The following is a 14,332-nucleotide window of genomic DNA, read 5'->3' as shown; positions in this document are numbered from 1 at the left end:
TAGCAAGATTTATGCTTATCTATGCACAATATAACATTTATAGCATTATGGCGTCATTTAAAATTTCAAGCTATCTTGCTTGTTAATTGTAAAATTATCACGAGTAGTTGCATTCCACTTATCTTAATACAACACGGAAGAGGAACTTGGCACCTTTCAGGCATCTTCTCCGATGTCTTTTCTATGCTTCTCCAGAAATGTTACCCCTCAATATTTGACCTCTTCCAATTCTCTTTGGGAGAAACAGATGATCTCAGAAGTTGAAGATTGACATTTTTGTGCAGAAGTGACGGCGAAAGAGTTCAGGAGGATGCAGGATGTGAGGAAGAGGAAGTCATCACTCGAGAGTGGTGAGCTAGGGTTGTCGATTTAATGGTGAATACGATTGGAAAGTTGACAATTTTATGCTTCAAATGGTGCCGAGCTGATGGGTGGATTATGATCACAGTTTGTGAAGGGGTTACTGAAATAGAAATAGAATGACATCTTATGGCAAAACAAGATGAAACTTCTTCTTTTCCCCCTTCTTCGGCCTTCTTCCTCCTGTGTTGCTGCCACAGCTGCTTTAGGTTGGAAACTGACCTCCTTTTTCTTCTTCTTCTTCTTCTTGTATGCTAGGTCATCACACTTTGATCAATTATGACCCGTGGCATCTGTCATCACCTTCCAGCATTGGCACAATGTTATTGCTGGCAGGATCGAAGCTTGTTGTGGTTCTTAATCAAGTGTCGTTTGTCTCATTGTTGTGTTGAACCAATTAAAATTGCTTTTGTCATTCTTGATTGGATTTTGGTTCCATCTGTTGTGTTTTCTGTACATTGTTCTTCAATGACTTCCTTATTTTTTGGCCGACTTAACAAAGAGCTAACTTGAACACTTTTCTCATCTCAGATAGAAACTGCAGAGGCATACCTGCATAAGATGAGGGAAGCTGGCATCTTGGTTAATATGAAGGTATATCTCGGTTGTTTATTTAGCTTGCTATATTATTGAGAAATCTAGATCTAAATAAAAAATACAGTTACCAGGAAGCATGTACACCCTGGCACTGTTTGGCTTACTGGTTTCATAGGTATAACCAAACCCGAAATAAATGTTTTTTGGCTTGAAATTTTTAACCCAAAACCAAAACCGTTTGGGATGAAACCAAACCAAAGATTTTGGTTGGGTTCAGGTTTGATTTGTTTAAACTGAAATTTTTAATTAAAATATATACAAACCAAGTACATACTTACTACTAGACCACTTACAATATTTAATTTTAATAACTAATAATCATTTTAGTGTTGCTAATAATCCTAAACACTGAAAAGAATATAGATAATGATCAAATAGATACTAAATATTATGGTTAATGTGGTTTAATGTGGATATTTTTATGTAAATAATTACTAATCGCTAATCAGTTTGGTTTTGGCTTATCAGTTTCTCTTGGATGTAAATTGAAACTGAACTGAACCTGAAAAAGTTGACTACTTTCCAACCTGACCGAACCATAAAGCTGAATTTTTAGGTTACGTTCAGTTTACTGATTTGGTTGGCTCTAGATTTGCCCACCCCTAATGTATTGGATGCAATGCCTAGTAATTGGGGTGTCTAGGGTTATTAGAAAAGATTTGTTGGATGGAGTTGCATGACATGCATAGTTACAAGCAACCTCTGAGTAGGTATTATCAGGGCTGCACATATTGTATTTTTATTATTTTTGGGACAAGTTGGTGGATGTACAGTCCAACGTACCAAAAATATACAGCAATGCAGAATCTGGTATAGTATTAAGTTGAGATATGTGTGCTATTTGATTTGACTCAATTTTCTCATGCTTCTATCTCTAAATCAATTAGTTGATAGATTATCAACAGCTGTATCGTGTTAGTCCCAAGTTGAATATTGTTCAATTTGAAACTTCTGGTCATATAGTTGCTTGTGCTTTCCTCATCCTATACCTACTATTCTATTTAGATAGGCAAATTCTGCCGCCTAATAAATAGATAAAGGACAACTATCCTTGTTTGGAGTGTCTTACACTAAATTAAGATGTTTATCATGTTCTATGATTTTTAATTGCAGGAACGGAAAGAAAAAATTATATGTGATGCTGACTCATTAGCTTCAAGTGTTAACAGCAATGCAATAATGCAAGACAGTTTAGTTGAGGAGGTATCAACACTTTTATTTGGTCTCAAGAATTAATTTAGTATATTTGCAATATCTAAAATTCTAAATATCTTCCCACCAGGTTGTAAACCTTGTGGAGGCTCCTCTTGCTATACTTGGTAGATTTGATGAATATTTCTTGGAGATTCCAAAGGACATATTGATTATGGTAACCTGTGTTATTCTGCCTCCAGCATTTTACATTCTTCTCCTAATGTAATTGTTTATGTTATGTTGATTATCCAGCATGAAAGAATGGCTTCAATCTAAATTTTTATGTTTTTTTTTAATAATCTATGATTTTAAAATTTCTTCTCAGAGACAAATATCTGAGACAATTCAAGAAATGAAAAACAAATATCACTGAAGTAATCACTACATAGTTTCTTGTATATGTAATAATCTTTAAAAATTCTGGCAGATAGGTTACCCATTACAGAGATGATAAAGGAAGACAAGCTAAGTTTGTTGATAATGTGGTCATAGACTAATTAGAGGTACCAATTAGAAGGTCCCTTTGATTGTGGAAAATGTATTTCATTTATATTTTTCTAGTTTCCTGACATTTGTGGCAATGGAAAACCATGGCCAACAACAAAAAAAAAAATGCTAATCAATTGAAAATGTCATTTTGGGAAAAATAACTTCTGCTCAAAACGAGCGGAAGTCATTTCCCCTCAGCTTAGTTTGATGTGGAAGCTGAGTCAATTGTTAGTGTGGGTGAGGGCCTTGGGGTGACTTTTAATGGGGCTAAGGTCATTGGCATTTTCGTTGCTTGGTAGTGTTAAGAGGCAGTGTTCTATGGAGGCGCAACTAATATGTTGCATAAATCGAGATGGGAGATGGACTACCCCAGGATTTTCTAGTGGGGCCTAGACATGGTTGATGGAGTTGTTTTTGAGGATCTCCAAGGTGGCCTACATATTTAAACAACTGATTGCTGTTCAAGGGGAAAGTAGTAGTTGCAGCCTCTTGGCACCAGATAGGAGAAGGAAGGAGGAGAATCAACGTTTTCATCGTTTTCTTAGACATAGAGATGCTCAAGACCACCTAAAACCATTTTGAGGTTGAAGTGTGTTCATCGTCATCCTAGAAATAGAGATGCTTGAGGCCAGCAACAACCATTTTGAGGTTGAATCTGTGGTGAGTTCCTTCGCTTCCTGCAGAGGGGTAGAAGTAGTGGTATTATGAATTTTGGAGCCGAGGAAAATATATATTCCCTGTAAAAATGTTCCTTTGAAAACATATTACCCATATAAGTTATTTTCTGCAAAACAAATGGACTCATAGTATGATCTGTGAGATAGTGACATGTTGGCTACTTCCCTTCATATGCTGTATTTCCCTCTTTTTCAGTTCTGTATATTTCCTAAATCAAAAAGGAGTGTTTGAGAGTTGTTGCACTTCCATGAGTTTTAGCATTGTTGTGCATGCAACAATGACATACCATGTTAACCAGCAGGTAAACCAGTGTTTCTTACTCAATGGTCAATGTCCACTTGGTTTATTCACTCTTCCTTGGCTCATTCCTCAATAGATCATCTGTGTCAAATAACACCTTCATTCCTTCACCAAATCTTCCTCATCTTGTAAGATGATGGTCAAATGAATCTTTCATTTCTTCTGTCAATTGTGCAATAGAAGTCACATTTAGGAGGTGCAAACCAACTTCTCTTTGCACTCTTATTGAGAACAACACTCTTGAGATGAGCTGTGCATATAACAGCAATTAATCATGCTGCAATAATAATTCCATGCTTGAAAGCATACATCAAATACATGAATATTAGCAGCCGATGAGACTAACACTCTAATCTCAAATATTCATGTGATATTCATATCAAAGAATGTATTCACAGATGTTACTTGAAATCAAAAGAGTGTCTAATCAAATAGTCAACAAGAACAAAAAGTACTGTGTTTTTGAATGGCTACCCTTTGCTTTTTAAGCCTTAACCTTCATCAATTCATGGATTTGGATATTTACTAGCCCAAACTTGTTTTATATAATCCTGTTGGATCAACACCTCAAGTCATAACCAATTTCACCCACACACTTTCTCTTCTCCTTTTCCCCATCTGTTTCTGTTACTGCTCACAATGGATTGCTTGGTGATCAAATCACTGCTAGGTCCATCAAGCTAGAGGCTTATCAGGTCCTCTCACGTCTACTCATTTCTTCACCGCCTCTAGCTTTAACAAAGTATTTGTAAGGATTCACAGAAAAGAAAAAACAACTCCAATGAATGAATCTTGATAGAAACAGGATATTACCTTGGAAACAAAGGAAAGGTCTCTGACCCTAGCTCTCTTGCTAGTTTTCCTATTTGGAGATGTTCAGACATTCTAAGAATTTCCTAAATGCTTCTTAGGTTGCTAAAGAAGCAACCCTCAATCTTTCACCAACATTGCATTTGAACCTCTTTCTCCTCTCAATTTAGAAATAAGGGTTCATGTTTCCATAGATACCCCTCAACCTCATTAAAACATTGCTAGAACTTATGCCCTCATTCCCATAATAAATTCAAATAAACTGAATCATGATTTTTTAAATTAGAAAAAATGCTGCAGATGAGATTAAAACATCAGAAAAGAGGATGCCTCATTTTTTTGTTTCTAGTCTTTGCCTAACAGTTATGTAGCTAGTCATTTGGCAACATATTGCTATAAGTTGTTCACAAGTGAAAGTGGACCATCTGAAATATGTTGGTTCACCTATGGGCCCCTGCATGGACTTTTAAAGTTTCAGTCAATACCTAAAGGTACAATATGGAATTTCAAACACTGATCCTGTATGATATTTTGTGATTATGGTATTCTTTAGTTTTTCGTCAGTTAAGTAATATGTTGAGCAAGAATATGTAAACTCTTGTATCAGGTAATTATCTATATTTTATCATGTAGGTCATGCAAAAGCACCAGAAGTATTTCCCCTTGATCTGCCAACATACAGGAACTTTAATGCCATACTTCATTGCTGTAAGCTTTCTTATTGATCCTCCAAGCATTTTGCAAACTAACCCCATTTAGTTCTGCATGCTGTATTGCTGTTTTGCTTCTCCTGTATCTTACACTTATTTATTCATCTTATAGGTTGCAAATGGACTAATTGATGAACAAGTAGTTCGGAAAGGAAATGAAGCTGTACTAAGGTAAGCTTTGGCTGTGGACATTTCTTGAACTTGGACCAAATTAATCTGGCATTAAAGTAAATCAGATAACTTTGCAGCTTGGCTGACTTTTTTTCAGTAATGAAAGTCTGTGGTAATGGCGTCCCATTGTTTGTTTTGTGGATCCTCTGTGAAGTTTCTTCATCTTTTTATATTCTTACTTAAGAAAGTGAAATATGATTTACTCAAGTCTTACATGATATGGTCTGTGACTTAGTCTGTTTCTCAAATTCTTCAGTGAGATCCCTGACACTTTTTTCAATCAAAGAAAGGAAACAACAAAAAAAGAAAGAGGGTAGGAAAAAAATCCCAGAAAAAGATTATGATTTTTTTTGTTTCCTTTGATGGAAGGAAAAACAGTGGATTTTTTTTTAAAACTTTATTTGTTAAAAACTAAAAAAGACATAAATAAAAATAAATTTGAAAATAAAATTTTCTTTTAAAATCTTTAAGCTCGAATTTCAGCACTATTGCGTGATATGTGAGTTTTCCACCCAAATAGGATGGAAGCAATATAAAGGAAAGCCAAAGAAAATTTTCTTTAGGCTTTTCCTTCCCTCTAGTTTTATCTCCTAAGAAAACTGAGCGAAAGTGGAGCTGGGAAAAATTTATGGTCATTCTATTTCCTTCTTGGTTTTCTCCCCCCACAGGAAACACACCTTAACAATTTTCCATTGTATCAAGCAATTGTAGTAATATACCTTGTTTTTTTCCTTTGTCTTGCAGCTCTCATATTTATTTTTCTTCCCACTTCATCTTTGGATCTTTCAGAGAAAAGCCAGTCTGTTGCCAGTGCCGGTTTATGCTTGCATAAAACTTTAGCAAGTCAATATGTGGAAAATCATTTCCTATTTGCACTGACCACTCGTGAGCAGTATTGCCCCAGTCTTATTCATCCCATAGTTTTTTTTTTCTGTTGAAGAAACAGTTATCTAATTGCACTTCTATTAATAAATAATTAATAGGATTCCCTACTAAGTTTGCAGAATGGGAATGGATTTTGATATCTGTATAGGATGGCAAAAAAAAAAAAAAAAAAAAATAAGGATCACCATATCGGTGGAATTAGTGGGATCAAAACTGTAGAAAAACTTCAATGAAAATGAAAAGTAAAATTATTTAATAACTGAAATAAAAAATTGTGATTTACAATGCATTTCTTTCCTAAAAGTGAATTCAAAGACCTAATAATTTTGGATATTGCCATGAAACTGCTTCCATTAACTTTTTCTCTTTGACAATCAACATATGTATTTTAGCAACAATGAAAAATGTAGTTAATAAGTGATATTAGTGTAATATAATTTATTCTGAATTTATTCTATAGCTGGCACTATTATGTTGTTAAGAAATAATACTAACAAAAAGTTAATATAATTGAGATGAGAATGTTACGATGAATATGTGAAGTTACAAAAAAGAAAAAAGATATTGTTATTTGAGTGCAATTAGGTGTAGCGCTAGTGGATGATAAAATAGATTGAGAAAGTATAAATATGTGTACAGATGACCAATTGATTCTATAGTCCAAACATGTTTAAAAACGACCAATAGATTTGTTTAAAATTTTATTTTGAGTTGGGTTTAGTCCCGGGTCGAAATGAAACAGTTGCATGTCATTTCATCTCGTGCCAACAAATGGTGTTAATATCGCCTTGGTGAGGAGTCGGAGGAGGAGAAAGAAGAAGAGGGACACTTAACTAAAGGAGGTGTCGTGCCATTAGGCAAATTGCAACAAGGACACAATTTATGAATGATGAGGCCGTAGGGCTAGGGCTAGGACGTCCTTAGCTTAGTCGAACAATGGGCTCAGATGAGTAGACAAAGGATAGCCTCACTACTCGTTTGTAGACAAACTTGTGAACAAAGGATAAACTCGCGGATGAACTCACAAATGACGATTGAACTAAGGCATGAATTCCCAAATGGTGGATGAACTAACAGATGGCAAACAAACTCATAGATGATGGATTGCCTTGTGGACAATGGATAAACACAGATGATTGAAGAGCTGACATGTATCCCTTACATACTAGGGATTTTGGAACCTCTTATGTGTCTATCAATGGGCAGAATGATTTTTTTTTTTGCCAGTGCTGATTGACATTGAATGGAATTTTAAATGTTGGCCAACTAAAGTGAAAGGTTTTAGGGATGGAAGGAACCAAATAAAACACTAGTCAATCTAATACAAACTTATTGAATTAATTTGAATATTATTAGTAATATCGCATTGCATATAAAAAAGAGAGAAGATGTAGCTTGCATCGCATCGCATTTTTTTTTTCAATATCGCATTGCATAGAGCTCAATAAAGATGTAGCTTATCCCAATGATTTTTACTAGTTAATTAAAATATAAACTATGATATGAGGAAGATTATTTGTCATGTCTGATGGTTCAAAGGCCATCAATAACAGTTATATTCATAAAACCGTTCATGGTATACTGTATTAAAATGGTTTAATATCAAATTAATATTACATTGTATCATTATTGGATGGATATATATTGAAGTAACAACCCTGGGCAATAAAAAATTATTATTAAATGATATCATAAGTAAAGTTATTGTTTTGTGACCAAAAGGTTACGGGTTCGAATCCTAGAAACAACCTCTTACAAAAAGCATGTAAGACTACGTACAATGGATCCTTCGGGACCTCGTATAGCGGAGCTTCTTGGGCTGCCTTTTATCATATTTTAGTTAAGAATAAATGAACACTTTTGAATCTTAACTTCCCTATAATATTAATACATATTAAAAAAATAATATTATTGTATTAAACACAAGATATAATGCTACTAAATCATCAAATTACTAGCAAATGCAATTCTATAGTATTGTAATTCTGTGGTGTAATCATAACAAAACTACTAGTGGTGACAGTGGTCGACTCTTTGAAGGAAGACAAATTTGTTGGCAAGGCTGGAGGTATGGATATTTGATATGAGGTTGTTGACTGAGGTTTCGGTGCCTTCACGTGCTACCTTGAGGGATATCATAGTTTTAGGTAGAATAGAGGCACAGGGTGGAAGACAGGTGTAAAATATAGTTCTATCTGATTGTTGATTGAGGGTTTGGTGCCTTGGCATGCTGCTGTAAGCAGAAATCATATAGTTATGTAGAGAAGTCATCGGGTGGTGGGAGGTTGCGCCAAATTGTGAAGCAATCCTTAAAATTAAGGAGAGGATCCACTTTGATACACCAAATTAAGAGGAATAAACTGTATTTCAACAATTACACCAAACATTTAGGAATTTGATATACTAGACCTATTCTCATAGAAGTACTAACTTCGGTATATGTAAAATAATTCATATTGGGAACATTGTTCTGATGCCTTAAAGTTTAGGTACTTCTTTCGTTTTTTTTTGTACAGGTGCTCTATCCAAATTATATATGAATATAAATATTATATTTTCTTGAAAATATAATTTTTATTTCTTCAGAGCCCGCTATGAGGATGCAAGTTTTTTCTATAAAATGGACACCCAAAAGAAATTTTCTGAATTTCGAGGCCTTCTAAGTGGAATTCTTTTTCATGTAAGTCATAAAGATTACTGGCAGCAATTTATTTACATGATATTTTAGCTCTAATTCAGTTATACAGGAACAACTTGGAACAATGTTGGACAAGGTGGTTCGCATTCAAAAGATTGTTGGAAAGTTGTCACATTCTCTGGGAAACGAGAAAAGTGTGCATACGATTGTTGAAGATGCAGCAGCTCTTGCCATGTCTGATCTTGCAACTTCTATTGTCACTGAATTCACCTCTCTATCAGGAATAATGGCCCGCCATTATGCTCTAAGGGATGGGTATCCCGAGCAGGTGTGAGACAATTACATAGTGCATGTGATTTTCTTTTCTTGTTCTGTCCCATTAGTATCATTTGTCCAATTAGGGTGATTTTCTTATGCTTAAGTTTATGTTTATGTTATATCTTTTAGTAATTTAACAGCCTAGTTAAATACGTCCTTATTTATAGTCCATCATGAAAAGAAGATATACACGGGCAACAAATTTATCAATTCCTGAAGGTCAGCAAGACCATCATATAACCGTCCTCCATGATCCACAGCTTACCTTATACCACCTTAATTACCCACTCCAAGTCTATTGCTTATATTAGCTTTTACTTCAAAGAAGACGACCTGCAGGGCAGCTGGCACCTGCACCCTTTAGTAGAAGTGGGAATTTGCCACTGGTTTAGCATAATTTGTTAAACGGTTCCATGTTGCATGCTGGTCTGAATGCTGCAAACTGCCCTTTAAATTTTCACCAAACTGTTCTAGACAACTACCTTTGACCTGATGACTTGTAACAGACAATTGATGTCTCCTTGTAGATAGTTATGGTTTAAGAAAACTGTTGGGATCTTATCTTATGGAACTATTGCCTTCTATATAGAGAAAAGAAGGTTGAGTATACCACAAGAACAATATAACAATAGTAATTCAACAACTTCAAATAATAAAAGTTAATTTTAACTAGAACATAGATGTCAGTAATGCCCAGCTTTTTAGATAGCTAAATGAGATGCGAATCTCACTGGAAGTGAGTTTTTCAATCTTCTTCCAGAGAACTGCATCACAAATGCAGTACATATGAATTGATTACCCCTTAATATATTGGTGTACTCTTGAAATACTAGAAACACATGTATTAGAGAAAGCCGTGGGGAAATGTAATCTTGTCTAATATAGTTGTCATTCTTAAAATTTGACTGCCGCTGATTTTAATGACATCTTCTAAGGCCTTATATTATGATCCAATTGGTAAATGACCTTCCGTAGAAGTTTTTTTTTACTTGCTTCTTTTGCCATTTTATTTACTTATTTATCTGGTGAAAACTTGTTTCTGTCAATTCTTTTATACTAACCATTAAAGTTTGTATATTCTCCCTCATCTTCATCAACACAGAAAATTACTCCTTAATTAATCACTTAAAAGTTTTTTCTAGTATCTTTCTTTTTTTTATTGAATGCTCTATCACTAGTAATATTTAAATCAATTAAATTATTTTTATTATATTAACTTATGTTCTCTTTCTCATTGTTATAATGTATCAATTTTCGAATTTTTACATAGCAAATCACTATTGATTTGGTGCCTTAAATCTCACATGTTTAATTTAAATTATTGTTGCATGGTGCTTCTGCATAAGAGAATAGGATGCCAATATAAAACAATATGAATGGCTTAAGAATTTCAACTAACTGGACACCAATTGCCATTGACCTTTGCTTGTAGCCTTGTACCTTCTCAAGAAGTTGTCTAGACTCCAGTTTTTTGGGTTTTTAGCCTATCAAGTTCTGTAATTGGGCAAGAAGTAATGAGAAGCATGGGGAATGAAATGAGATTGTTGAGAGGATCAAGTTCACTAACACCAATCACACATATTTGTGTAATGATAAGTGGTAATTGAGGTTGGCCTATCTTATTTTTATATTATAGACTTAATAGTGGGGAAATTAACTATCATATAGGAAGCCCAAAGAACACTCTAACCCCACATATATAACTAGGGACAAATAAACTCATGAGATTGGAGATACATTTTCCTAGGCCCTATAAATATAACTTGCTACAATGGAAGAATGATCTTTGAGTATCTTCTTTAATGCCATTGACCTATGACATCCTCTGCCAACGCTTTAGCCATCAGCAACTTTTGGGGAGCTTATGACAAAAGAAGCTACTATCTTCATCCCAACCATGCTTTATTTGTTGGTATAACGAGTACTTCATTGTGGTTTGGCTTAACCATGTTTTGATGTGTGAGCGATATATCTTAAGTTACATGTGTAGTTGATATGGTGCATGAAGTGTGCACTACTTAAATGTGTTGAAGTGGGAGATCACAGATTAACCTTGGGATGATAAACCTTGGATCGAGTGAGTTATGTGAAGCTTTAGACTCGAGATGATCATCAAACTTAGAGGAAGACACTTGAAGACATGTGATATGTGTACTTTTGATTGCATGATGCAATTTTGGAGGGTTATGTTAGATGCCGATGAATGTAATAATGGATGATTTCCTCGGTATGATGATCTAATTGATTGAAGGCTAAATACCTTTAACCCCCCTGAGTTTTCTATCAAGTGGTATTTTGTCCCCCTGAATAACCTCAAGAGGGAAAAATCACATTGAATTGACCATTATATCATTCGGTAAAAATCCTCACAAAATTCATACATGCACCAACATAAACAACAGAAAAGCAGCAACTCTGAAAGGATAACCAGCCAAAAACTCATTCCACCACCCTCACCAAACAAAAAAAAGGCAGAATTCTAAATTGATGAACCAAAATCAAATGAAGATGGAAAAAAGTTCATTATTAAAAATCTCCTCATCATCAAATGTGGCATACAATGAAGTAGGAGTGAAGTGTTGGTGTGACAAAATTGCACCAATACACACATCAAAGATATTACAAAATCCAGGAAGGAAGTTTATGAGGTTGTTGTGACTACAAGGTTAGTGCTCAAACATCTTAATATACCACATAAACCCAAAACCACTAACATCTAATGGATGTCAACTATTATTTGCATGCAGGAAAATGGTGGATGTGGGTTCTTCCGGTGGATGGATGAAATAGAAGAAGCACAAGAAATTAAGTGTTATGTGTTGATTATAATGGATCATCTGCTTTAACACATCTTGTAACTCTAACACCGACATATAATCAAGATCAACTCTTTCTTGTGCTCTTTCTTCTATTTCATCCATCCACCGGAAGAACCCACATCCACCATTTTTCTGCATGCAAATAGTAGTTGACATCCATTAAATGTTAGTGGTTTTGGGTTTATGTGGTATATTAAGATGTTTGAACGCTAATCTTGTAGTCACAATAGCCTATAAACTTCCTTTTTAGATTTTGTAACGTCTTTGATGTGCGTATTGGTGCAATTTTGCCGCACCAACACTTCACTCCTACTTCACTGTATGCCACATTTGATGACGAGGAGAAGATTTTTAATGATGAACTTTGTTCCATTTTCATTTAATTTTGGTTTATCAATTTAGAATTTTGGCTTTTTTTTTGGTTTGGTGAGGGTGGTTGAATGAGTTTTTGGCTTGTTATCCCTTTCAGAATTGCTATTTTTCTGTTGTTTATACTGGTGCATGTATGAAATGGGTTTTTACCGAAGGATATAATGGTCAATTCAATGTGTTTTTTTTCCCTCTTGAGGTTATTATCGAAAAATGATAAAAAATACAAGGGCACAATTGTCTTTTATATGTTTTCTCACATCTAACTTTTGGTCAAGGGGGTTAAATGTTATTTTTTTAAAATTAGGGGGGGGGGGGACAAAATGCTACTTGATAAAAAACACAGAGGGATTAAAGGTATTTAGCCATTGAACTAAGAATAAAATGTTTTTATTCATTAGCTAATCCACTTGCCTCTTGGCAATTGACTATTCAGTAGTGTTGTTCTAGGATGGAGGGTATCCATCATCCCAAGTATTTTTTGATTTAGGGCAATCTAGATCATGACTTGTTGATTTGGGGCGATCTAGATTAAATGTTGTGTGTTGATTGTAGTTGAGGGTTAAATCGAGTGTTTCATAGTTTGTTGTTGCATTGAGTTCTAGCAACATCCCTCATCCTTGTGAAGGATTATCCCATTGCCTCATTTAAATGGGTGCATTATAGGTCATGGAGTAGGAGTGGGTCTCTAAACCACGTTATATTTCCTTATTAGTGTGTGTTGCATTTCCATTGCATATATATTTGACACTTTGATCATCACACATGCTCACTCAGATCATTTTATTTGTTTGATAATTTGGTTCTGTTTTACAACTAGATCTTATTTTTGTGCTGACTTCACTTATATTTCTTAAGATTGCTGAGGCTCTTTTTGAAATTACACTTCCAAGATTTTCTGGGGATATACTTCCAAAATCTGATGCTGGAATTGTTCTGGCCATTGCTGATAGGTAAGCTATCCTTCATCATTGTCAATTTTTTATAATATGGTTGATGTCTTATTCCCTTTGATATGGTATGATTATGTTAATGACACAAAATGCATATAAATTCCTTCACATTGAATGTGGAATAGCTGGCCACTTTTGTATTTTTTTTTGTTCTGAGCAAGGTTTTGTTTTGTTTTGTTTTTGTTCTGAGCAAGATTTGTACCCCAATAGGTTTTGTTCAACAGGACATAGCTTAGCATTTTGTCCATTCACCATTGATCAAAATAAGAGCAATGATGACACAATAAATTTCCAAACATGCCCTCATTGACTAACATTTACTGCCTAGACTCGTATAACTATCTTTTGGCTTGCACTTGCTGAGGCTGAGAGAACCTTGCCCATGAATAATTAACCAGGAAAGAAATTGGTTTGTCCCTTGTAGAGAGAGAGAGAGAGAGAGAGAGAGAGTTATAATGAAACCATAATTTATAATTAATCAACCATATAGGTACTATACTGTTATAATTTACAGCCTATTAAGTATAATGTTCATAAGTTGTGTGAATATTCTAGATGTCGGTTCTAAGTATGAATAAGTTGTGCTCCGGATTTATCTAGTAGCCAAATCAGGAGAAGGTCATTTACCTCCAAAATTAGTCTAGCGAAATCCGAATATCTAAATTATATTAAAAAAAAAGTATATGATGTTCACAACTTTATAAATATCTTGTTTTGACCAATCAAGTTTATAATTGTAATTGTTCTCGTTTCGTGCAGATATAGCATTTTTCATCTGCTGTCTTTGCTTAGCCATTACAACCTTGTGCTCTAACCTCCCTTCTCCAAGGGCAGCCCGGTGCACGAAGCTCCCGTTATGTGGGGTCCCGGGGAAGGATCCATTGTACGCAGCCTTACCCTGCTTTTTGCAAGAGGCTGTTTCCAGGATTCGAACCCGTGACCTTTTGGTCAACAACTTTACCGTTCGCCAAGGCTCCCCTACATATATATATATATATATATATATATATATATATATATATATATAAATCACATGCTCCA

General features: G+C 34.8%; 1 protein-coding gene across 4 annotated transcripts in view; it reads left to right on the top strand.

Moving 5' to 3' along the window:
- LOC122010205 (glycine--tRNA ligase, chloroplastic/mitochondrial 2-like) overlaps nt 1-13,304 on the top strand; it is a 38,587-nt gene extending 25,283 nt beyond the window's left edge. For 2 of the 4 annotated variants that reach the window (XM_042566660.1, XM_042566662.1), the window contains exons 21-28: nt 892-954; nt 2,071-2,160; nt 2,240-2,326; nt 5,062-5,136; nt 5,251-5,309; nt 8,781-8,874; nt 8,942-9,160; nt 13,197-13,304. In XM_042566660.1, coding sequence (XP_042422594.1) covers nt 892-954; nt 2,071-2,160; nt 2,240-2,326; nt 5,062-5,136; nt 5,251-5,309; nt 8,781-8,874; nt 8,942-9,160; nt 13,197-13,295 — 786 coding nt within the window. In that variant the 3' untranslated portion in view covers nt 13,296-13,304. Of the gene's footprint in view, nt 1-891; nt 955-2,070; nt 2,161-2,239; nt 2,327-5,061; nt 5,137-5,250; nt 5,310-8,780; nt 8,875-8,933; nt 9,161-13,196 lie in introns of all 4 variants that reach the window. The other 2 variants (XM_042566661.1, XR_006119809.1) reach the window with 2 other exon arrangements.
- The last annotated feature ends 1,028 nt before the right edge of the window (nt 13,305-14,332 follow it).

Source organism: Zingiber officinale, chromosome 8A, assembly GCF_018446385.1.
Source record: "Zingiber officinale cultivar Zhangliang chromosome 8A, Zo_v1.1, whole genome shotgun sequence".
NCBI lineage: Eukaryota > Viridiplantae > Streptophyta > Magnoliopsida > Zingiberales > Zingiberaceae > Zingiber > Zingiber officinale.
This window is presented reverse-complemented; position numbering and strand designations above follow the sequence as displayed.